This window comes from Suillus paluster (assembly GCF_016628075.1).
Source record: "Suillus paluster strain FC165 chromosome Unknown EDB91scaffold_1, whole genome shotgun sequence".
Lineage (NCBI taxonomy): Eukaryota > Fungi > Basidiomycota > Agaricomycetes > Boletales > Suillaceae > Suillus > Suillus paluster.
The window spans coordinates 1,338,353-1,362,420 of record NW_024537561.1 but is presented as its reverse complement, the minus strand read 5'-3'; the positions used below and the strand labels follow the sequence as shown (position 1 = coordinate 1,362,420).

The 24,068-nt window shown below is 49.0% G+C and overlaps 9 protein-coding genes across 9 annotated transcripts; 6 read left to right on the top strand and 3 right to left on the bottom strand.

Moving 5' to 3' along the window:
- Window positions 1-31: 31 nt before the first annotated feature.
- On the top strand, window positions 32-2,206 carry EDB91DRAFT_1040665 (SRP54-type protein; the record flags this gene model as incomplete). The annotated part of the gene is made up of 10 exons (XM_041312880.1): window positions 32-109; window positions 161-325; window positions 378-476; window positions 528-873; window positions 926-1,034; window positions 1,088-1,336; window positions 1,384-1,701; window positions 1,748-1,841; window positions 1,892-2,021; window positions 2,082-2,206. The coding sequence occupies 10 exons, from the start codon at window positions 32-34 to the stop codon at window positions 2,204-2,206; spliced, it is 1,713 nt and encodes a 570-aa protein (XP_041184530.1).
- Window positions 2,207-2,301: 95 nt separating this feature from the next.
- Window positions 2,302-3,584, bottom strand: EDB91DRAFT_31347 (uncharacterized protein). Its single transcript, XM_041326823.1, has 4 exons — window positions 3,072-3,584; window positions 2,853-3,012; window positions 2,606-2,791; window positions 2,302-2,541 (listed from the first exon to the last, which is right to left on the bottom strand). The coding sequence occupies exons 1-4, from the start codon at window positions 3,221-3,223 to the stop codon at window positions 2,398-2,400; spliced, it is 642 nt and encodes a 213-aa protein (XP_041184529.1). The 5' UTR covers window positions 3,224-3,584; the 3' UTR covers window positions 2,302-2,397.
- EDB91DRAFT_1241753 (phosphoglycerate mutase-like protein) lies at window positions 3,399-5,011 on the top strand (the record flags this gene model as incomplete). Its single annotated transcript, XM_041322117.1, has 7 exons — window positions 3,399-3,584; window positions 3,643-3,848; window positions 3,900-4,304; window positions 4,361-4,462; window positions 4,513-4,608; window positions 4,658-4,771; window positions 4,831-5,011. 7 exons carry the CDS (start codon window positions 3,399-3,401, stop codon window positions 5,009-5,011), a joined length of 1,290 nt encoding a protein of 429 aa, XP_041184528.1.
- A 386-nt stretch (window positions 5,012-5,397) lies between these two features.
- EDB91DRAFT_1233448 (histidine phosphatase superfamily) lies at window positions 5,398-7,063 on the top strand (the record flags this gene model as incomplete). Its single annotated transcript, XM_041321100.1, has 8 exons — window positions 5,398-5,577; window positions 5,628-5,833; window positions 5,886-6,137; window positions 6,162-6,332; window positions 6,384-6,485; window positions 6,540-6,635; window positions 6,658-6,801; window positions 6,853-7,063. 8 exons carry the CDS (start codon window positions 5,398-5,400, stop codon window positions 7,061-7,063), a joined length of 1,362 nt encoding a protein of 453 aa, XP_041184527.1.
- Window positions 7,064-7,764: 701 nt separating this feature from the next.
- Window positions 7,765-12,604, bottom strand: EDB91DRAFT_1041738 (SH2 domain-containing protein; the record flags this gene model as incomplete). The annotated part of the gene is made up of 12 exons (XM_041312945.1): window positions 7,765-7,854; window positions 7,901-8,031; window positions 8,084-8,254; window positions 8,304-9,318; window positions 9,372-9,548; window positions 9,596-10,180; window positions 10,230-10,562; window positions 10,613-10,915; window positions 10,972-11,688; window positions 11,742-11,862; window positions 11,916-12,327; window positions 12,379-12,604. The coding sequence occupies 12 exons, from the start codon at window positions 12,602-12,604 to the stop codon at window positions 7,765-7,767; spliced, it is 4,281 nt and encodes a 1,426-aa protein (XP_041184526.1).
- A 345-nt stretch (window positions 12,605-12,949) lies between these two features.
- EDB91DRAFT_1241750 (diaminohydroxyphosphoribosylamino-pyrimidine deaminase) lies at window positions 12,950-13,501 on the top strand (the record flags this gene model as incomplete). The annotated part of the gene is made up of 1 exon (XM_041322116.1): window positions 12,950-13,501. The coding sequence occupies one exon, from the start codon at window positions 12,950-12,952 to the stop codon at window positions 13,499-13,501; it is 552 nt and encodes a 183-aa protein (XP_041184525.1).
- Window positions 13,502-13,514: 13 nt separating this feature from the next.
- On the bottom strand, window positions 13,515-21,676 carry EDB91DRAFT_31035 (uncharacterized protein). Its single transcript, XM_041326810.1, has 14 exons — window positions 21,641-21,676; window positions 20,584-21,581; window positions 20,316-20,535; window positions 20,135-20,266; window positions 19,832-20,079; window positions 19,728-19,780; window positions 18,416-19,675; window positions 17,413-18,358; window positions 16,717-17,358; window positions 15,878-16,660; window positions 15,588-15,830; window positions 13,895-15,538; window positions 13,762-13,842; window positions 13,515-13,708 (listed from the first exon to the last, which is right to left on the bottom strand). The coding sequence occupies exons 2-14, from the start codon at window positions 21,562-21,564 to the stop codon at window positions 13,529-13,531; spliced, it is 7,413 nt and encodes a 2,470-aa protein (XP_041184524.1). The 5' UTR covers window positions 21,565-21,581; window positions 21,641-21,676; the 3' UTR covers window positions 13,515-13,528.
- A 77-nt stretch (window positions 21,677-21,753) lies between these two features.
- Window positions 21,754-23,104, top strand: EDB91DRAFT_1093950 (DHS-like NAD/FAD-binding domain-containing protein). The gene is made up of 3 exons (XM_041316851.1): window positions 21,754-22,012; window positions 22,056-22,785; window positions 22,834-23,104. Exons 1-3 carry the CDS (start codon window positions 21,792-21,794, stop codon window positions 22,927-22,929), a joined length of 1,047 nt encoding a protein of 348 aa, XP_041184523.1. The 5' UTR covers window positions 21,754-21,791; the 3' UTR covers window positions 22,930-23,104.
- EDB91DRAFT_30864 (ribosomal protein L24e-domain-containing protein) lies at window positions 23,037-24,068 on the top strand. Its single transcript, XM_041326805.1, has 6 exons — window positions 23,037-23,231; window positions 23,283-23,334; window positions 23,391-23,408; window positions 23,460-23,532; window positions 23,585-23,721; window positions 23,778-24,068. The coding sequence occupies exons 1-6, from the start codon at window positions 23,180-23,182 to the stop codon at window positions 23,971-23,973; spliced, it is 528 nt and encodes a 175-aa protein (XP_041184522.1). The 5' UTR covers window positions 23,037-23,179; the 3' UTR covers window positions 23,974-24,068.

The following is a 24,068-nucleotide window of genomic DNA, read 5'->3' as shown; positions in this document are numbered from 1 at the left end:
ACTACTTCACGATTATACACCTGCCACTGTCATGGTTCTCGCTGACCTAGGCCGTAAACTTAATGCTGCCCTATCGTCGCTCAACAGAGCACCTGTCGTCGACGAGAAGGTACGTTAATATCATATTCACAACACCTTCACTTACCGTACTGTCGCATAGGTATTAGATGCAACGCTGAAGGAGATCACAGCTGCACTACTAGAATCGGACGTAAACGTCAAACTAGTTGCGTCCCTACGACAGAAAGTCAAGGGAAAGGTCAAGGCAGCTCTGGATGGCTCAGACAAGTCAAAAGATTCTAACCGGAAGAATCTCATACAGAAGGTCTGTACGTCTGTCGAATATTATACCAGTGCTTATGCCACTTGTAACCCAGGCTGTCTTCGATGAGCTAGTCCACTTGGTCGATCCAGGGGTCGAGCCATACAAACCAAAGAAAGGGCACCCAAACGTCATCATGGCCGTGGGTCTTCAGGTAAGCACCCGACCTACGATTATCATCATACCTACTCATGTTGAATTAAAGGGAAACGGGAAGACCACCACATGCACGAAACTAGCTGTCTACTATCAGAAACGTGGCTTTAAGTCATGCATTGTCTGTGCGGATACTTTCCGCGCGGGTGCTTTTGATCAGACCAGACAGTCTGCAACCAAGGCTAAAGTAGCCTACTTTGGGTCATACACTGAAACAGATCCAGTTGCTATTGCAGCCCAAGGCGTTGCGAAATTCAAAAAAGAGAGATTTGAAGTGATCATTGTAGACACATCTGGTCGTCACAAGCAAGAATCTGAGCTGTTTCAAGAAATGGTACAAATCGGAGAAGCCGTCAAGCCCAACATGACAGTACTGATCCTTGATGCCAGCATAGGTAATCTCAATCTATGCTCAGAATCACATATACCACTGACTCCTGGTTCCAGGCCAGGCCGCTGAGGCACAGAGCCGGGCCTTTAAGGAGAGCGCTGATTTTGGTGCCATTATTGTTACCAAGATGGACGGTCATGCCAAAGGCGGAGGTGCCATCTCAGCGTATGATCACCCTTACTAGCTGCGTGGGTTTCCTGACTCCTAACATGGCACAGTGTCGCAGCAACAAAAACACCGATCATTTTCCTCGGCGTTGGGGAACATCTATATGACCTGGATCGATTTTCGCCGCAGCCATTCATATCCAAACTTCTTGGGTTGGGTGACATGCAGGGCCTTATGGAGCATATGCAAGATCTCGCTACCCAAAATCCGGACAAACAGAAGGAGATGGCAAAAAAACTCGAAGAAGGCAAACTCAGTATAAGGGACTGGAGGGAGCAAATACAAAACGTGATGAACATGTACGTTATTGTTAAGGTTCATTTCGTAATCGTCAACTTTTCCCCAGGGGTCCAATAAGCAAGATTGCCTCGATGATACCCGGCCTTCCTCAGGAATTACTTCAAGGTTCAGACGAAGAAGGTTCAATGCGAATGAAACGCATGATCTATATCACTGACAGCATGTCATCGGCTGAGCTTGATTCCGACGGCTCATTATTTATGGAAATGGGGAAGGATGGTAAACCAGTGGGACTCACATGGAGAGTCACACGTGTGGCCAAAGGGAGTGGCACGAGTGTGCGTGAAGTCGAAGAGCTGCTTTGTCAGTACAGGATGATGGCCAACATGGCCAAGCAAGCGGGTGGGAAGAACGGATGGTACGTGTCCGATCTTCGTGTGCAAAGTGATTCGATTAAGTGACAGTTGCAGGTTACAAGCGATGCAGAAGATGCAGAGCGCAGCAGGGGGGCGTGGACGTGGAGCAAACGGCATGCCTACCCCTGCACAAATTCAAGCGATGCAGGTGAGTGGACAATGTTGACATTCTTGCGGGTTTTGACCCTTCTCTTCTAGCGCGCAATGCCTCCAGGGATGCTGCAACAAATGCAACGGCAGATACGGAGCGGTGGTGGCATGCAGGAAATGATGAAAGCCATGATGCAGGGTCAAGGCGGAGACCAATTTGATATGGAAGAGATGCAAAGTACGATGAAGCCCTTTTCCGAACGATTACCATGTGCTGATCTATCCATCATCGCCCCAGGAATGATGGGACAAATGAATAACGGTCTCGGAGGCCTCGGAGGGCTACCTGGCATGGGAGGTGGTATGCCAAACCTCGGGGATATGTTCAAGATGATGGGTATGGGCGGCAACGCCGGACGATGATGTCCCAAATAGAGTTTGGGTTTCTGAGAACCATGTACGAAATACACGTCACTCGTGCCATCTCTTTCTCCTAATACTTGACTAATACAGACATATAACCGTGCCCATGATCAGGATGGCTATTAATATAGTGCAGGTTTGTTCTATATAAATCAAGGGTCGTGCCATTGGCAGTGCACGTCACTTGACTCCTAAGAGGTCTTGTCCCTCGCCCGCTGCTTACTCCACTCTTTCTTGCGGACGGAAGCCGCGTGTTTGTTCCCGAATATGAATGCGGAGGTGCGCTTGTCAGCTCCAGTCTTCTTTGAGATCGCAGATGTCCCCGCAAAAAGAAGCTTGAAACCCCAGGATCCATCAGTGTGCACATGCTTCACTAATAGAACCTTTTACAACACGTACCACCCAGAGTCCGAATAAACCGACGAAAGACGACCCTAGAAATATGAAGTTGCCAAGAGAGCCGACACCGCTTTTATTGTAAGAAAGTAATGCCAGTAAAGCAGAGGTAAAAGTGACGGGCACGAGGAGTGGATGGGAGCTCACATGCTCATCCTGCTGAAAGTCGATAGGCGAAGCATTTGGAATCTGTGAATGCCCACGGCATCAGTGATTGACGAAGCATGCGGCCTGTGGCAAGACTTCTCACCGTTACTACCAGAGTGAGTGCGACTGCGCCCATCACAATGCCTAGTTGTACCGCGAGGAAGGATTCAAGGGGTGAGAGTACACTTCGTCCTCCTGATGGTTCCGCCATAAAGAGCAGGAACCTCGGGAACAGTGTCAAGCTTGTAGAAAACGCAAAAAAACTGCAATTTAAGTGGAGGTCTTAATATGATGATAGTCTCGAACAGGTGGTTGGCCTTACAAGGCCGCTGAAGTCCACGCCCAAAGACCTATTGTCCCGTCTTGAGTGACAATGCTTTCATCAACTGACTGTGGGCCTGGGTTAGCTTCGTCCTTCGACTGCGGTCTTTTGCTAGAAAAGTCTTCAAGTTCGATATCGTTACTATTGGACATTGTTCGACGTCGGCGGTCCAGGAAGTTCTTGAACTGGTTTCAGAAAACGTCGTCACTTGTACGTAAGGCAGTCAGTGGAGGCCGCAGAGCGTCACTTTAGGATTTATTTGGAGTATTGATGGTTGCAACGTGTTATTCTGGGCTACCACACTAGACCACGCTGCACCTCCGAGGGATGCGTATACAAGCAATCCTCAGCCTCCTTTCGTCCACGCCTTATGTCCAGGAATACTTCAACGTCACTCACAATGTCTTGAACCATCTTGGCAGCATCTCTCCGTATCATCGTGCTCGCCATCACGATGCTTCACAAATTGATTCAGAACTACCTAGCGACTGTACCGTTAACCAAGTAATGCTTGTGAGTTATGATTCTCCATAGACTTTGTACAGAAATGACACGGCTCATCATGAGGTAGATGCACCGTCATGGCTCTCGTGGTCCCATTGGCGAGCACAGATACATAGAGCGGTTGGTTCAGACACTCGATAACGCAGCGGATGTTATACAGGAAGCAGAACTACCTCGCGAGCTCGAGTTTCTGAGAGCAGGGTATAGTTCTAACCTGACGCCGCATAACCTGACTATACTTGGGCGCAAGGAACTCTTCGACCATGGCGTTGAGTGAGTCAGGTTCAATTTCATGCGGAGGTAATAGTTATAATAACCTACAAGGTTCGCATTGAAGTATCCACACCTGACAACCGACGTCGTCCTATCCAGCGATTCGGATCGCGTGGTCGAGTCTGCACATTGGTTTGCACTGGGTTTCTTCGGACTTGATCCAGATGTTCGCATCATAACTGTCGGTGACACAGATGATCCTGTTTCTTGGATCACTCCTGCACCAGGACCCGCTTGTCCTAAATTTGACTACAGTTTTGGAAGGCAGGCGACGTTGACGTGGAGCAAACACTATTTGCCTGCAATCACTGATCGCCTAAACATGTTTCTACCTGGAGTCGGATTCGCTGAAGATGATATTCATGGGGCTTTGTTTGCCTGTGCCTATGACATGGCTGCTCATGGTGTTTCCCCTTGGTGTGGCGTTTTTCGACCCGACGAACTGGCTAATTTCGAGTAAGATCGATCGATTATCAAGCGTGCATGGCTTTCTGATGACAATTCTTATTGAGATACGAGAGGGACATCTTAATGGATGCTTCATGCGCTTACACTTTACCAGATAATATGGCCCCCCTCGTGGGGACGGTGTTTGTGAATAAGCTGATTGAGCGGTATGTATATGTTCCACATTTCACAAGGAAGTCATTTTTAGGGTCCACAGCTTCACAGATTCTAAGGGAGATAGCCGCCCGTTGTATCTTGAATTCGGGCATGATGTCACAATTTTGCTTGCTCTATCGGCCGTAGGTCTAGCAAAGTAAGTGCCCTACTGGTCTGTGGGACTCTCTACGATGTCAATTTTCCAGAGATGATCCACCTCTGTCCCCCAACGAGTTGCGTCCCGACCGGAAGTTCCGGACATCTGAACTTACACCTTTCGCCGCCAAAATGGTTTGGGAAAAATTTACATGCACAAACTCGTCAGTATTATTACACTGAACAGTGAATCAGTGGCTTGGAGTTCTGATATTTCCTGCAGATACGATGGACCTCAGATCCGCCTTATCCTAAACGACGCCACCCTTCCTTTGTCTATCTGCGGTAAAGATATGGATGCTAGACTTGGAACATGCTCCCTCGATACTTTCGTCAATGCGAACCATTACAGCACAAGTATTCGGTTCCAAGATAAGACCTGGAACGCGACTTGTGGTGTTTGACTCGACGAAACACTAGAAGGTTTTCCCTTACGGTGAGTATGTCTGTCCTGCGGAGGCCGCAGTCTACTTAGAGACAAGTTAAGGAAAGGCGTACATAGAGTCGTAATTGTCCCTCAATATTGATTCCTTATTCTCTAACCGGGGCTTGGTGCTCGACACGGGTGTTCGAACGTGAATCTTCACTTAACTCATATCGGAACAGAACGAGGCTCCGAGTCGGAACCACATGCTCACGGAATGATTGAGAGCCGAGCAGCAAATACATTGACTCAATTCGGATCCGTGCAGGATAACGGAATGGCCACTCCTCGCGTCAACCCAACTGGCGTATATAAAGAACTCGTGCACCGAACTAACAGGTCTGTCTCTAGCTTTGTATCCCCAAGATGCTCATTCAAGGTTTTCTAAACTGGCTACCCCTAGCGTCTCTAACGTTTAATGCGTATAAATCCGATGATGATCCTCTCAAGAGGCTTGGAAATTTGACTCCCTATAGTGCAGCTCCTGCTTCTCATGGAGTTAAGGCAGAATTGCCCAGTGATTGTAATGTCAATCGGGTGATGCTTGTATGATTGAGTTTCTTCTTGCGATGCTGGGGTATCTGATGCGTTTGTAGATGCATAGACATGGCTCTCGTGGACCCGAATTTGAATCGGGTCTGATCAACTCCCTTGTCCAAACGTTGAAAAACCGTAGTGATGCTATCCAACATGCTCATCTGCCTAAGAACCTCCGTTTCCTCAAGAAGGGATATGAATCGCACCTCGAGCCAGGAAATCTGACCATCATTGGGCGTCAGCAGCTTTTCGATCATGGCGTGGAGTGCGCCTATCCCGTCCCTTACTTTGTCAAATTGCAATAATGTACCATCTAGATTTGGGTTGAAGTATCCGAACTTCGACACAGACACGCTACGATCCAGCGATGTACCAAGAGTGATTGACTCCATGTACTTTTTTGGTCTGGGGCGTTTTGGTCGCGAACTTGAGGATAAGGAGCTACTCACAGTTCACGATATGCCCGATCCAGTTTCTTGGATCACTCCTTGGACTACGTGTCCCATCGACTGGCAGTACGCAACGAAGGCAAGTACTCAGCCTTTTGGACTTCGAACAATAATATATTAGTGACAGATGTCGAAGAAATGGAGCGACAAATACCTCCCTAAAATCACTGCGCGCTTGAATAAGCTCCTTCCCGACGTCAACCTGACTGACGATGACACACACGGAGCTTTGTACGCATGTGCATATGACCTAGCTGCGCGGGATGGGTCGCCGTGGTGCGACGTTTTCGATGCGGATGAACTCGCAGAATTTGAGTACGGGTATCTGGACGTTGTAGTGGTGCAACACTGACATATCTTACTTAGGTATGAATTAGATCTCGGGATGGACGCAAACGTTGGATACCTGGCACCCAAGGACTCTGCTCGTGTCATGGGAAGTGTTTTTGTTAACAAACTCATCGAAAGGTAGGTTCTGACGCTGCTGGTCAAGATATCTCTCATAGTAAAAATCCGTTCCAGGTTCACCAATACTAGTGAGGAAGCACCATCCCTCTATCTCGATTTTGGGCACGATGCTACCATCCTGGTTGCAATGGCTGCAATGGAACTCAACAGGTACGTTTCTATGCGCATACAGTCGGACTCTATCTTATATATTCACTCGTAGGGATGATCCCCCGTTGTCTCCAGAAAGACCACCCCGTCGCCGAAAGTTCCGGACCTCGTATCAAACTCCCTTTGCTGCCAACATGATCTGGGAAAGTTTTACTTGCAAGGAGTCGTGGGTCTTCCTTCATTAGAGCTGCGATTTGATTTCTCATTGCCCGTCAAGATTCGATGGACCACAGATTCGACTTGTACTGAACGACGAGATATATCCCTTGCGGACTTGTGCAGAAACCAAGAAAGACCGCCGATACGGGACTTGCTCGCTAAATGCATTTATACGAGCCAATCAATTTAGCACCAACATCGAGTTCGGCGATGATATGTGGCAAGCGACCTGCGGTGCTCACTCTGAAGTTTTGCACGTCCAAGAATAGTACATGTTCGCATTAGTCAGTCCTTGGTACACTTGCTCCAGACTCCAGTACAAGTCCCGGTTTTTCTGCTCATGTTGTGTACCAATAAGTGAAAATTTATCTAAACTATAATTCCTGAGTTCCTCAACCTGATACAGCAAGACACCAGTGGTATTCAGATGCCGCGAGGATCTTGGGCAGCGCTTAAGCAGGGTAAAACCTATATTACATCTAACGAGTATGATTAAAAAACTAATTGAAGAACACAAGATGCAACACTATGATAAACATATCCATATCATGACCAACCCGAATCTTGACCCCAACCAGTAGTATTTTGTATCATCGCAGCTCGTTGAGGGTTCATGCCGGGTGGTGGGCGAGAGGGAGGAGGACCAGAATATGCGGGGGTTTGGTAACCAAAGGACGCTGGAGGAGGGGGCATGTTGAAGCTGGAGCTCGCAGCGCCTGGTCCAAAGCTCGGTCCTCCTATCCCTGGAGCAGGCGTCTGGCCACCGTAGGGGTTAGGTGTCCGAGCGGCTTGACGAATGGACATGTGCCCAGGTGCAGGGTGGGCGGGCGTTCGCGCAGGCGTCCGTGCACCGGCACCAGCGTACGGTGTTTTCCCTCCAGCGACAGCAGCAGAACCAGCCAAATTTTGAGATTGATGTAGATGCCTGGACAAAGTCAGCTGATACATAACTTGGAAGGAACACTCAAGCTCACCTAACTTTGAAAGCGTCACAAAGCTCGGGAACACCAGCTACTGCGGCATCGAATAGACAATAAGATTCGGGCATAACTCGGACAGGCTGTGATACGATTGAGCATGACACACACAAGTGACGAACTACTAACCCATGTCTGAACGGTGGAGTTCTTGTTAGCAAGGAAGCACAGGTTGAAATGACCAGGCTTTCTCCGGTTCAAGGTAAAGCCGTATATACTCTTCGCAGGATTGGCTGCAACGAAGTTCTTCAAAAACAGATCTGGAACATCAAGATTAATCTCAAAGGTCCAAGTATAGGGCCTCTTGCTTACGAAGTTCGTCTTCAGAGCCGTGCTTGAATTTCTCATGAGCCATCAACTCCTCAACTTTGCGGGCGGTTGCCTGAACGTGATTAACAATCAACTCATCCAGATCAGCGTATTGATGCTTTTCATCGACGACGAGTAGAGTCCCTCCCTGCCCTGTATTGATTTCGGTAACGTCTGTGACGGGGTTGAATTGAAGTCGCTCTTCGGTGATGCAAGCACGTACCAATGTGCTGATAGAGCTTGTCGTCGACCTTCCAAGTTACCGCGAGGTGATCAACGCCTTTGGAAGACGGACGAATTACTACATCGCCACGCTGTTGCTTGTCAAGGTAGTTCTCAGCCTGGCTAGCGTTGAAGTTGTGGAAATTGGGATGTTTGACTACCCTCCTCGTCCGGTCAATCTCAGCGCGTTTTTTACGAGCCTGCATCTCCTGATCCCGTTCGAACTGTGGAAGGTTCCAGTGGTCATCTCGTTTGACGCGTCGGAAGAGGCCGTCTCCAGCACGAAGATCAGATTGTCGAACAGACACCTTAACGAAGAACTGGTCTGCAGGTAAATCCAGTTTGACATCAACGATGACACCCTGTATGGTCTGTCCTTTCTTGACGACTTCCTTGGGCGCTATATTGCCGTCCTCGGTAAGGTACCCCATCTCGATGACGCCCTCGATACCGGAATCCAAACGAACATGAATGAAGGTTGGTTCAAGGCGGACCAGCAGAATCGAGACGATGAGACCCATACGGAGAGTCCGAGGGGTCTCTCCACTGAGCATCGTAAGAACATCCCATGGCCCTAGAGAGGGGAAAGGAGACCTCTGCTCGGAGAATGGTTTCAGCAACTCCTCCCGAATGATATTGAGCGTGTGACGTTTTCGATCTTCATTTGCCTCGTACATGCTGACGGCAAACTCGTCGAGGTTGAGTTCGTTCAACTTTCTTTCGTTATCAGCGTCTTGCATAATGACTGACACAACGTGAGAAGGATGTTCATCATGAATGTCTTCTTCATCCAACTCCAGGGCATCAGTTGCCATTTTGCGCGCCAATTCATAATCCTCGGGGTGAATACGAGTGTCATCCAGGGGATCTTGGACGTCATCGTCAGCATGGCGATTCTTGACAGGTTTGACTTCGGGATCTCGCGAGATGCGCAGGAATCCAGCGGCATTAAGGAAAATTTTGGTTGTTAACAATGACGATTTGATGAATTGATCACGATTGATCAGATTTCCCCCCTATTGGCGGTTCGTGAACAACGACCGAACGAGAAAAAAAGGGTAGCACTGACCATGGCGGAAATCTTCTTGACTAAGACCTGGGCTTTTCGTGGGCCGAGTCCACAAACGAAAGGCAATAAGTGCTGATAGTAGGAATCGTTGACAGCACGGTTGATATCAACTCCAACTTTGTTCGTGACATCAACCAAAGTTCGCTCCAGGGCTGAGAGTAACTTTTCCTTGGGGATCTACACACGGGTCAGCATGAGCTTGGAAGGGTGCAGTCGTTACTTACCAAGTGCTGATCTTCATCCTCGAACGTGATGGCAGTAATGTCGTGTCCAAGCGCGGCGAACTCGTTCAACGGACTCTGAGTATACCGAGCAAGTCCAACACAGTATTTGGCAACAGGCGACAGTGCGCTGAATTCCTCCGCAGCTCGTTTGCTGTGTTGGTACATGCGAGCAACTTCGTCACGAACATACATCACAGGAATGTTGAACGTCTGTTCGTTTGCTTCCTTGGGGGCCTCTGAAGATCCCCAACCGTCTGTACCGTTTGCTATTTGCTCCGGATTTGTTGGTTCTCCCGTAATAAGTGACCTGACCTTGGATGACAACTTCGTCGTGGCCATGCTCAACCCACCCACGACAACGACATCTGGACGTCTCCGCTTCAAAAGATCCGTGAACTCGTCCTGATAATCGCGATCAACAAGATTATCAATTTTGATATGCTCGCGCAGTCTTCCTGCCTCGTCCAGGAAAACGAGGGTGATTGCATCCTTTTGAGGGTCTCCCTTGCCCCAAGACACGGCGAGCACAGACGCGGTGTCACCAGGTTTCATTTCGGGAGTGATATACGGAGCCACGTCAATGCGCTGAGAACGAGTCAATGATAGACCAATAACAAGATAGTGAGAAAGGCACCTCTCGCAAAACGTTGCCGCAGTGAGCCGCGAGTGTGTCTTCCACTTCCTCTCGAAGCCATTCCCGTGCCCACTTGATGCCCACAGGTATGAGGTGCTGTTCAAGGGCCTCTTGAACGACACGCGATCGCTCTTCATTCCAAGCTCGGGCAGTATCACTATAACTGTCAGATGCAAAAGCATCATTGAGTCTGCGCTCGAACTTCGACTTCGCCTCGTTGGTAAGGAATGTCGAGACAGTGACCAAAAGCTCAGCTTCTGCCGCAAGGATATGAAGAAATTGAGGCGTGTCCATCATCTGCGTAATACTCTTGTGATGGAGGTACTTGAAATTCTGATGCAAAGAAAGATGAGCGATCGATCTGAAGGCACGACAGTACTCACAAAGTACGGATGGTGCTCATCGATTTTGGCCATTCCCCTCTCCGTTGGCAATACAGAGATTAGAGCATCAGTCTTGAAGAGATCTCGCATTGCCTGACGCAATAAAGGATCTTTGCCAAGTTCTGTTGCAAGAATCATCCGAGCACGGCGCAGTAACTCTTCAGCGGGTTGTGCCACAGTGGCATCGGGATCCGTAAACTGCTCCGCAAACGCAATGGGATTCAGTTCCTGATCATCGACGAAATGCGCATTCTCTTGTGCAACGAAGTTATAAACCACTTCGTGTGGTTTGATTCCGAAGCCCTGTAATACGCCAGAAGATAAATGTATGCATATAACTCAGAGAAGTATTGGCATACATCAGCAAGTTTGGAAACTATACTCTTCTTGGCTACCTCATACGCAGATATGCGACTGGGAGCCTTTCGCTTTCTGGTTTCTGGTTGATCCTCGTCGTCGTGGAACTGGAAGTCAAAGGAATCCTGCTTCTTGAGCTTATATGTCATGGTCAACCATTCGGTCGCATCGGTGACAACCTCTACATTGTCGATTTTTGGCCGGATTGTTTGCTCGAAATACTCGTCCTCGACGCCCAGACGTGTATAGGACAATGCCAAGGCGTTCCGTCTTTGAGCTAAAGACCGGTATTTCTGGCCAAGTGAGTGTATGCGCCAGAGTTCAGCAAGGCTGATGAGCTGGACTCGAGTGCGCATTTCTTGAGGGTTGAAATACGAGATGTAGTCCCGTTTGTGAGTCCAAATATATGGAACCTCGAACTCCTGGACGAAGAGAAAGCGAAGAGCATAGGTCACAGCCATAACCAAAGGCTCGCGATACATGTTATACGGGCCATCCTGACTAAAGAAGTCTCTTGTCTTCCGAGGGGATAGCCGCACGGTAACCCACATTGCTGCATCGTCCAGGTCAGCTTCGGTGAGATTCTGATGAAGAGACAGCGTCGATGATTGAGAAAGCGACGAAGTTGCTAATTGCATGCGCTCCGGTATGTCTTGCGCCCGAATCAAATCATCATCCTCGGTCAACATACGCGCCCGTATCTCTGATGGTTCAAATACCTAATAAAAGAGTTAATATATTCTACGGGGAGAAGTTGAGATAATACACGTACATCTTGATATCTCATCTCGGGCTTGAGACGCTCTTCCTCGAATTCCATTTCATCATCACCCAGTAAGGCCCAATCATAGTCATGACCGTCTCCAAAGACACCATGTATTTCGTCCCATGCCCTGAATTTGCATGCATGTCAATGATGTGATCGAAGGAATGATTTTTGACTTACACGTCGTCGATGCCAGCTAACTCAGGACGAGAACCAAGGGCTCTCCGTCTCTCCCTCTCTCGCTTTTTCCTTTCTCTCCGTCGCTCCTCGCGTTCCTGTTCATCCATGGCACCAGCACCCTCGTCTTCATCTTCATAGTCGATGAAATCGTCCATGTCTTCATCATCTTCCCGTCCACCCCCAGCGCGCTCATCATCCCAAATATGCTGAATATCCCGGACTTGTGGCAGGTCCTCGTCATCCAAGTCGTCTTCTGATGATTCCACAACTTGCTTGCGTTTAGAGGTCGATGCAGCGGGTGGAGAACCACCTTCTGGCCCGCGTCGCAAACGTGTCAGTCGATTCCTGAATGAGGTACCTGTATTTTCCTCCAGCAGCTCAAGGTCATCATCTTCCAAGGCTTCTTCCTCTTCTGAGAAACCACTCAGAACAATTTATTAGCAAACCCAATTCATATGCTTACCACGTCTCCGATGTCTCCTCTTACGCCGCTTCCTTCTTCGTTGCCTTGCCTCTTCATCGTCATCCTCCTCATCCTCGTCTTCGTCTTCGTCTACGATGAAGCCCTCCCTAATTCTCCTCGCCTCTTCCTCATCTTCCTCCGCTTCCTCAGAGCTATCATCCGAGATGCCCTGGGGATCTGCCATAGTAGCATCCCCTTCCCCTTCTTCCTCGTGAACGGAGGCCATTGTATCATCTTCCTCGACGACACGGTCAACAGGATCTGCAGAAGGCGAGGACATAATGGTTCATGAGCAACTTGAAGACGTTACTTGTGCTGAACAATTCCATTGAATTTACGCGGATTTCGCCGCGCCACATGTGATTACGTAATATTACTGTTAATGCCGCCGAAGGTCGAGTACTCTTGCTGCCGAGTCCCGACCTCACTGCCTCAGCAGGTTGTACTTCCATAACCGTTAATTACTAAGTGCTTCGACCTGCTTCGGGTCTCCAAGAGGGAGTAAGTAAGGTACGTAGAAGAGGCACTAGTAACGAAGCTGACATGCAATCTGGCAGGACTTAAACCACAGATGACGCCGACGTTTAAACTACCGACTTCCGATGAGCACGAGCACGATTCATTCGTACGTCAGGCATTAGAGCAAGCTGCGTACTGCGAACCCGTCCCGACAGCATTCTGTGTAGGATGTGTTCTTGTGGCACGTTTGCCAGACTCGAACCCAATCGTGCTGTCGAAGGGTTTCTCAAGGGAATTGCCAGGGAACACTCATGCCGAGGCAAATGCTTTGGCCAAGATGGAAAGTCTCTCTTCCCCACAGCTGCAATCTCTCGTTTCCCCATGGCCATGGGAAGCGGCGCCTGTCATAGAAGACCTTCTTCGCCACGTAGACGTTTATACCACGCTTGAACCATGCTCAGTCAGAACATCGGGCCTGCCTGCCTGCGCTGATGCCCTCATTCGCGCCGGGATCAGACGTTGCATCATAGGTGTACGGGAGCCAGATGATTTCGTCAAATGTGAGGGTGCACAAAAGTTGAAGGATGCCGGTATCGAGGTTATCTGGTACGGCGGTTTAGAGCAAGAGTGCTTGGACGCTGCCCGCAGAGGTCATCGCATCTAGACTGAGTACTCGAGTACTGGCCATCCATTACATTACTGTAGTCTTAACGTCGACAGGAGCACTCTCCCAATGATCTCCAACTATTTCTGACCAGTAGTCAATAATTCTCCTGGCGAGCTGGATATCCATGATAGCTGGAGCACACTCGATCGTCATCGTTATTGTATCATCCCAAGGGTGTACAATAATTTCAACCATAACATCGTCCTAAATTGCAATTCAGCATGGTCTGCTGGTGAGAAATATGTCGTGAATCTGACCTGTATAAGATTCGACATAGGGATCCAATCAACGATTTTTGGATCGGGTTCTGGAACGTTTTCCGGTATCGTGTAGGTAATCTGTGAATGATAGTCAGATCTGCAAGCAATTTCGTTTGGGGACCTTACTGACATCTACCGATTCAAATAGTTCTGCCTCCTTGTCGTCTGACGGAAGTCTAATCAAGTTGACAAACACATTGCACAATGGTGCACCCATGCCTCCTATCCACTGGTCTACCATTTGAAGATCAGTCTGCTGGACGACAGGAGTGCGCAACCGGAGGTCTTCTTGAATGCTACGAGCAACGTCTATGACGCTGTTGCTCCCAATACAAGCATGCATTGGTAGCACGTTCATGCAGGGGAATGCCAATCTGTCAATATCTTTGATAGGTCCTGTTCGACCTGCGTGCCATAACCCAAACGTCACTTCTTCTGACGAGATATAGAAAGACTGGATGTACGTCCAGCATGCCAGCAAAACGCTCTGTAGTGACACGCCATGCAGCCGAGCACGCTGTTCAAGAGCAGATACCCCGTGCACCGCATCCTTTACGATAACGACAGTTCTAGAGGCAACCCCATCCTGGGCTGCAGGAGTACTGAGCTGAGGAAAGTATAGCGGCCGGAAAGAGGGTGAGAAGATGGACCGCCAATATTCTTCCTGTTCCCGGAGATTTTCTGCTGTCGGTGCAAATGTTGACATGAAGGTTTCATAATCTGACGTGACCGATGAAGGTTGTCCTAGGTAGGCACGAGAAAGATCTTCAATCAAAAGCGCAAGACTCCAGGCATCATATTGGAAATGATGCATTCTAATCAGGAAATATTGGCTGCGCAAGCCATTCAAAAGTAGTCCGCAGGTTTGAGGTCCATCAATTGGAGGTGGGTAAGAGATGACCGCGTTCATCCGCGCATTCAGGTTCTCTGTGTTGTTGGGCAAATCGTCGAATGGCTCGACGGTGAATGAACTTCCCATTTTGTCAGTACTGAAGGTCGCTATTTGGACATTTGAATGAGACTTTGTGGAGACGAATGTTGACCTAAGAATGGGATGTCGAGCAATGAACTCTATCCAAGAGCTGCGCAGTTTTTCGGGGTCGACTTTCTGAGTTATTCTATAGGCGAAGACGTGCTGAAATCGGGCATAGTGACTTCTTTGCCAAGCGCAAATAATCCATTTCATGCCAGGGGCTGCCCGAGTAACCGTGAGGTCTTCGCGCCGGTCGGATGGGAGTTTGTTGGCGACAGCTTGACAATCGATCTCAGGGACTAAATAAGCCTGCGGCAGTGGATGGGGACTTGGCCGTCTTTCCACTTCGACGGCTTTTGTGGCCAATTCACCAATTGTACGGCAAGCGACGATGTCCGCAATGGTTAACGCAATTCCTGCTTCCCTACATTTTGCACTGAGCTGGATTGCTGTTATCGAGTCTATCCCAATAGCTGCAACTGGTCTGTCCGAGACCAGCCTGTCGAGGGGACATTTGGTGACTGAAGTTAGCACGTTGACTAACGCGATAGGTAAGTGGTGGATTGCTCTACGGGGTACAATGCTGGCGACCAGCACACCGCTAGAGACGGAAGACTTTGTGCCGTCAGAGGGAACATCTGCGACGGCCTTAGCATTTGGCTGGAAGACAATAGTTCCGAGAAAGGCTTCAAGCTGTAACATTTCATGATCCAAGGACTCCAGATCCATGACATTCGACAGGCAGGCCAGCGTCACGGAAAATCCATTATCCGTTTCGTGAAACTCGCAGTTCAATGGATACTAAAGTAGCCCCATGAGTAAAAGTATACAGAGAGAGCAAAGTCTGTACCTGGATGTTAGCTTGAAACTCATCTGGATTGAGCAAACTCCACAAGGGATTTGAATTGCTGGACTTGAGAGGTTGAAAGACGAATATACTGTCCCATAAACCAAAGAGCCCTGTCTTTGACTGTATGGTACGGAGCGAAGTATGTTGCCACTCTAACGCAGCTAAGTTATTTGCGTGAATAGAACGCAATAAATCCCTATTCGTCGTAGTTTCATCGAAACGAACACGACATGGTATGGTGTTCTACACGCATGGTCAGCGTAAGCTCGCCCCTCGATCAAAGGACGTACCAGCATGGGTCCAATAACGTCTTCGTAGCCTGGAAAAGAGCGTCCGGAAACAACATGTCCGAACATTATATCATAGGAAGTCACTTTCGATGAGACAAGCTTGGACCAAGCTGCCTGCCCCAAACACTGAAGAGTAACACCCGCATCACTAGCAGCCGTCTTCAGAACATGGTAGTCTAGCCTCAATTGGCGAGAACAGATGACCGACGGAAGCTGTGTAGATTCCACGCGAGGTAGTGGAACAGGATGAAAGTCTTGAAGATATTGAACCCAAAAGGGAATACTTTGTTGTTCTTCTTGGAGTATCAAGGGAAGCACGTCGTAGAATTGAGGCAGTTTCGAGGGAGGATGTGCTTGATATACTCGTTCCATCTCTTCGAGGAGCGTTCCGATGGAAACACCATCATATATAGCATGATGCATGGCAATGGCAAGGCTATATTTCTTGACACTGGCGTCTTCCTGCTGTTCGACCAAACAAAAAGCCAATGGTGACGTGGATGTTCCCTGCTCTGATACGCTCATCGATGCGATGACAGTTTTTAACATCGCATCTAGAGATTCTCCAGGGCGCAGGAGTGCTTTGGTCCAAATCACGAGCACATCAGAGTGCGAAACTTGCGCCCATTTCCCGAGGTCGACGATGTAATGGAACGTTGTCCTCAAGATGTCAAAGCTCGTGACAACGGAGTGGCAGGCTTGACGGAGTTGGGAGTGCTCCACGGAAGCTGACAGCTCTAACACGAATACATGATTATAAAGTAAGCCTGAGGAGACAACCGTCTGAACATGAAATATATCAGCAACTGCACTACAGGGAGAGGAGCTTTTTTTTATACCTGCGATAACATCCCTGCCTGCAAGGCGGTCGTTGGAAGTATCCTGGCTTCATCGCGATCAGAAAATCGACAAGTAGCGACGTCAAAATGTGACTCTAGTATGCGACATTCTTCTTGAAGTAGATCCTGAGCTTCCAACTCCAACTGCGCACGGTCAGCATCTTGAGATAGGCTTGGTAAGGACTCTAGCCCAGCCAGACATGCGAACTTCATAAGTTCCGATGCAGTTACATAGTATCCTTCTTCCTTGAGTGCTCGTGAAAGCCCCACCGACCTGATAGAATCGAGACCCAGAGCAATGAACGATGTTCTCGACAATAGCTGTTGGGGATCGACACCCAAAAACCGAGCCATGATCTCCCTGACAGGATATAGGGCTACACTAACGTCCCTTTCCATGCTCGGGTCATGGTTACCATCGGTAGTATCGACCAGTGGTGTGGATTCCGCTCGACTGGCTAGAGACTTCCGTGGAACGATGACACTGGGCACTCCAGAAGTTACCACACCGCGGGCCGCAGACTCAAATTGAAGAAGCATTGATTCGATATTGGCGACTTGCGATCCGTCGTCATAGAAGGCTGCCTGAAGAATGAGCTTGTCCGCTGAGATGTCCACCACAATCTCCACCGACAGGAAGAACTGAATGAAGCTAGCTAAAGCTAAGCATGACCGAATATGAGGTAGAAAACTCACGTCAGGCTGAGGCAATTCACTCCGCACGACGTCAAAAAGTTCGTACGCAATCTTGTCTTTGTGCGTGACCGAGAAAAGAATGTCGAATAGAGCAGCACCTGGTCTAACCCATTTCTGCACCTGCCCAAGAGAAACATTTTCGAATGGAATGGCAGCAATGATGTCATCCTGGACTTTACGAAGACAATCAGGGTTGTTGAGGTTGACGCGCATGGGGACAAGGGATAGCAGAGGGATGAGGGCGTCGTCCATACTCTCGACAGGGGCTAATCTCCCTGATCTAATGATCTGAGCTGCACAGTCAATGACGCCCAGCTCAAGTATGGTAAGCCTCACCCCAAATATTAGGTCGTCGGACTGACACAAATGGTTCGCGAGCACAGAAGCAAATGTGCAAGTCAACACGGCTTGTAAAGTGACTTGACAATGGACAAGCATTTGTTGAAAGTATGAAAGCGGCGTATCAAAGATTATGGAGATCCGTTTAGGAGAGGCTGATTGGGCCACGCCCATCAGGTCGCGGGAAGACCAGTCAAAATTGCGAAGTGTCGACGTCCAATATTCTCGAGCAGGGGACAAGTCTCGAAACGCTATGTGCTCCAGTATTTGATTGGGAGGGGTTAATTGGGGAAGCGGCCTGCTAAGATATGTGTCCTCAACGTACTTCAGCATGCGAGATAGAGAAATAGCATCGAACAGCGCGTGATGGATGGATAGTACAATATGAGCACAGCAAGATCCACGGTAGACCCGAAGACGAACGGGCGGTACAGAAGTGATACGAGTGTTCATCTCCGCAGCAGCTCCGGCGGCTTCTTCATCAAAGAAATAGTTGGAAAAGGTTTCATTGTCGCTCGCCGGAATGGAAGACTCCTCCCACTGTAGATGACAGGTCGCACGCGACAAAATCACCTGAACCAAGGTCTTGCCAAAGAAAAATACAGTCCTACCATGATAACATGGGTGAGATTAAGAGACAATCAATATATGATAAAGTTCAAACCTTAGGATGTCGATATCTGTTACTGCCTTCTCCCAGGCGCTACGCAATTGTGGTATAAAGACACCATCTCGAACGCGCATCACGACATGCTGCACACACGTGGTTGGCGAGCTCTCAGAGCGGTACAGGACACCCTCTTGGATAGGGTAAGAGGGAAGAACACGCTCTATGTGAAGATGTGGCATTTTCTTCTGAATTTCTGGCATCCACAATGATGAGAATTGGTGGATCTCCGACACGGCCCCTTCTGGTCGCGAAACGTTGAGACCTCCCAATCGTGTTGACAGCGCCTGGACAGTGGGAGTTTTCATGATTTCTGCGACAGGTATGTCGATATCAAAGGACCTCCTAAGCGTGGATGCAAGCCGTGCGAGTGACAGAGAGTCCATTCCAAGCGCGAATAAACTAGTGTGCACACCGACAGGTCCACTGGAGCTCGCAATCCCAAAGTTTTCTCTCAAGAGTTCTAATATCCGTTCTTCGAGGTCAGAAACAGGGCTGTCACCGTCTGGGGTGTCAACGTGGCCGGTAGGGTCTTCAGCTAGTCCGATCAATTCGTTAATATCTAGTTCTGAAAAGATAGAGGTCAAGATTTTGATATCCGCCTTGCCGTTAGCATTAAGCGGAAGCCAATTGAGAGCTATTATATGAGCAGGGCGCATGTAACTGGCGAGTTCCCTCTCGCAAGCGTCGCGCAAAATGCGCGAGAGGTTCCTTCCTGGCTTCACTAGTCCTGGCCTAGAACTGCCCCGACGAGTAGCAATTGACACTCCTGTGTCCCAGGAAATGAAAGAGACGAGCTGCGGCGCGTTGCCACCTCCAATTTCTGGGTGGGTCCCTAGAATGGTCCCAATATCGAGGTTGAGCTGGAGGCAGGATCGAGCAGCTCGCTGAAGCACAGCAGACACCCCTTCGGCCTCGATGCGCACTCCGCGTAACTTGATCTGAGTGTCGATTCTGCCGATGATTTCCAATGATCCGTCGGGCATCATGCGCGTTAGATCCCCTGTGCGATACACCCAAGAGCCTTTCTGCGGCCACTCAATAAATACTTTAGCCGTTAGATCCGGACGTCCGTGGTAGCCACGCCCAACAAGGGGACCGCCAACAATGAGCTCTCCAACAGCCCCCCGTGGTAAGATATTGAGGTCCTGATCGACGACATAAGACGCAACATTGGCGAAGGCTTGCCCAACGTTGCCTTTGGGTGTGCTGACATCCATAAATCGAGCACAACATCCTATGGTTACCTCACTGGGCCTGGGGAAGATAGTCAGAATGAGATCGGTAGAAAGAATAACCAGCCGGTTACCCGTAGAAGTTTGCGAGTCTGACTTTGGGATGATTCGCCCACTTATCTAGAATCTATCATTCCCATTTCAGAACCCGTAGGGCATCAGTATGTAAGATGCTTACCGAGTCACTGATTTTCTCTCCACCACTGGCGATAAATCGCAGGTTGATTCCACCCATCGCTTCGTCCTCTTGAACAGTACCCATGGTTGCATCAATCAGACTGGGCACGATGCCAACATGCGTCACGCCCAAAAGACTGATATAATAAGGCAGGTTCTCCAAAAGTATGCTGCGTGGCGCAGAAAGCAACACCATGCCCAGAGAGAGAGGTATAAGAATCTCCGCGATATGTACGTCGAACGCAACAGCTATGGTCCAGAGCCCTAGTCAGGAGGATAAACGAGGGGGAAAGACTGTTCCTACAGGCAACGCCGAGAAACCTTCCATCTCGAATATTACCCATTCGGACGGCAGCGGAGAAGGAGCTTAGCGCTAGTATCGCTTCAGCGAGACCTTCGTGGGTGAGAAGACAGCCTTTCGGAGTGCCGGTGGTGCCTGGATTTGTTGTCAGATTCACTTGATACAAGAGCTATCTGATATTTACCAGACGTGTAGAGCATATACGCCAGATTGTTGGGATCTGCGACATCTATATCTGCTGTGTTCGATGCCAGTATGTCTCGCGAGATACGATCATCGTCAAGATCGAGAACAATTTCCCCGAATAACTCGGGGGAGTGCTTATGAGACTCCAAAACTACAAATCTAGCACCCGAGTCCTTTGCGATGTACGACTTCCTTTCATCCGGAAGCTCGGGGTCGATCTTGCATTAAATCAGCATATATAATAATAACAATAACCTAGTACCAACCGGGACATAACAACCTCCAGCACGCAAAACTCCGAACAGGACTATGTGAAACAGTGGGTTGCGATCCATACACACGGCAACCCTGTCCTCAGGCTTCAATTTTCGAGATATTAGGTATCGAGCCAACCTGTTGGCTCGGACATGGAGATCGCCATAAGACAATGTTTCGGGGACGAGCGTGTCTTTAAGGCCCGCTGACAAAGTATGGTACCAACACACTGCTGGGGCATTGGGATAGGCTTGGACGTAAGGGAGGATAAAGTCTGTGGCAATGGCAACAGGACTGATATGCTTATAGACGGAAGCACGAGCATCTGTGGAGAGACATTCGATGGCAGATGCAAAGTCGGCTGGATAGGGAGGAGGGGATGATATTTTTGAAGTGAGATTCTGAGCTGCGTGTACCGACAGGACCACTATCTGGGAAAGCAACTGATTGGCTACAGAGGGGTGTACAAGGCGCGATGAAGCCCGGAAAGACAGCAAAGCCGCCGATGAATCGAATAAAAGTAAAGGAGATCTAAGAGAGTCGTCTGGAATGTGTAGATTCTCTGGTCCATCAAGGATAAAGAGGGCAGTAAACGGCGACTGGTCCTTTTTCAGTCCGAGCTCACTCTTCAACTCAGATTCCGTGAACTTCGGGCCTGTGATTCCGTCCAGGGAACGGCGAGCCTCGTCTACTAGATTGTCCCAAACCATTTCGGCATCCAAACAGAAACGACCGGGGACAAGTCCGTCTGGCAATAGAATCCCGATCATGATGTCCGAGGATGCACAGTACAAGCCCAGTATGTTACAAAACGAGGCAAGCAGTAGGGCAGCAGAAGCCGGCAGTTCCATACCGCGCTCCCGGAAGGGCACCAAATCAAGAGAGACTGACTTGACGTAGGTGGCAGAGTTGTCATGAATGCGACTGTCGGAAAGGTCGGGAAACGCGACATGCTGGTAACCTGTTAGAAACGTGTGCACATCTGAGTTCATGTCTTATAGAATCGAGTCTGCCATATGAAATCAGTGAATGGTCGGATGGTTATTTTGAACTTGCAAGTCTACTGACCTTGTGAGTTGAATTGGTCAGTACTGATAATGAAATAGAATCATATGACGATTTTGCTGTGCGCATACAGGTACATACAGACTCAGCGGCATCATGATTATAAACCATTCCGGTACCACGTCCGAGGCCTCGACAAAGCTCAGTCAAGGATATGTTAAAAGTACGGACTTCACTGCTAAACAGGTTGCTCGCTCGCAGCTACGCGACAGCCCCCTCACCCCATGCTCTGGTCTTTTTGGAGCATCACCAGGGTGATCTCGACTCCGCGTCACTTTCTGCCTTGACGGCAGCATCTCAGTTGGGTGGTCAAGTCACTGGTCTTGTCGTAGGCAGCCCCGAGGAGGTGCCATCTGTCGTGGAGAAAGCCAAGAGGTATGTCTTCCAGCTACCTAGGATCATCGCTGATCCCTTCTAGATTGAATGGTTTGAGTACACTGCTCCATTCCGCATCCCCACAGTACAGCACGCTGTTACCTGAGACAATATCTCCACTCTTTGAGAAGCTCTTATCACAGAACTCGCCCTTCACGCATGTAGTCTCCGCCCATTCGAGCTCGGCAAAGTCTATTCTGCCTCGAGTTGCGGCAAAACTAGATGTTCCGGCCGTATCTGACATTACATCCCTCGAACATGACGCAGCATCGGGCAGCACTACCTTCACTCGTCCCATATACGCTGGTAACGCCATCTCCACAGTCCGCGCATCCTCCTCCATTCCCATCAAGTTCTTCACTGTCCGGTCCACCGCGTTTGCGGCTGCTGGAGCAGAAGATGCAGCAGGGAGCGAAGTCAAAGCCCTCGATCCTGTTGAGGTCTCCGATGCACCCTCGGAGCATCTTGGTACATCTCTGACGAAATCCGATCGACCTGACTTGGGTGTTGCCAGTCGCGTTGTTTCTGGGGGGCGAGCATTGAAAAATGCCGAGACTTTCCAGTCTACTCTGTATCCTCTTGCTGATGCACTTGGCGCTGCAGTTGGAGCATCCCGTGCTGCTGTGGATGCAGGGTACGCAGACAACTCCCTGCAAGTCGGACAAACAGGCAAGGTGGTGGCTCCTGAACTGTACATGGCGTTGGGCATTTCTGGTGCTATCCAGCACCTTGCCGGCATGAAGGATTCCAAACTCATTATAGCAGTAAACAAGGTAAGTGCGTCCGCGTAACGCCCCAAGCCTTTTTAAAATTGTTTTTAGGATCCCGACGCACCCATCTTCCAAGTGGCGGATGTGGGATTAGTAGCAGACCTTTTTGAGGTAGTGCCAGAGATGGTCGAGAAGTTGAAGCAATGATAGAATGGGCCCATGATCATGTTCAATTTTCAGCCTGTGCTCACTGCGTGCCCAATATACTAGTTAGTAGGGCTGGCGTTGCCAACAGAACAGACATTCACTACCTCGATATGCAGTAACCACCGAAGAGCATAGCTAGGATAACTTTATAGCAATTCTCAGTAACAGTTGGGGTGTCGGGGATATTTTTCCCACGGCAAATCTTAGCTTCATATTTTGCACTTTCATCCACAGGCTACAGCAAGCAGATATGCGTATCGAGAAATGTTATTTCTGCTCAACGAACGTGTATCCTGGGCATGGTGAGCAATAGAGACTGGGACTGTCAATACAACATCTCACAGCATGGTCAGGAAGTGCCTTCGTCCGCAATGATTCAAAGGTATTCCGGTTTTGCACTTCAAAGTGAGTCGGTCCCATGCTAGAGCACGCAGGGTCCACATACTGAACAAAACCTTCAGATGCCACAAAAACTTCAAGCAAGCGACTCCTTAGTGATATCTCTTGACCAATCTCTGATATCTTCCTAGAATGAAGCGAAATCCTCGCAAAGTGAGATGGACGAAGGCTTTCCGTAAAGCAGCAGGGAAGGAAATGACGATTGTATATTTATTTTCTTGATCTGAAGATTTTTTTGCTCACTTGTTGCAACAAGGACTCTACGATTGACTTTGAGAAGCGTAGAAATGTACCTGTCCGCTACGATCGCGAGTTGGTACATACCACAATCAACGCCATGAAACGCATTGGGGAGATTAAGCAGCGGAGAGAGCACGCATTCTGGAAGCAAAGGTCATTACTTCCAGTCCCGGAGTATTGCCATGCCAGACTGACTTCCTTTATTATAGAATGTCGGTTGCTCGGGAGAAACAACGCACGCACAGGACAAAGAAATTGGCCGCGAAGTCGGTGTCCGTCAAGCTACTTGAGCCAACGGCAATGGAGGAAACCAATGAAGTGTTAAAGAAAATAAAGGTGCCAGCGAAAAGCAGAAGCGCACTTTTGCAAGGGGAAGGGCGCTCGATGGGCATGGACATTGACTGATCTGTATTTGTCTTGTCATGCATTACACATTGTATACCTTCACTAATCCATGTAACACGGTCGGTGGCAGAGGAACTAGTGCGTGAAAGCATGAA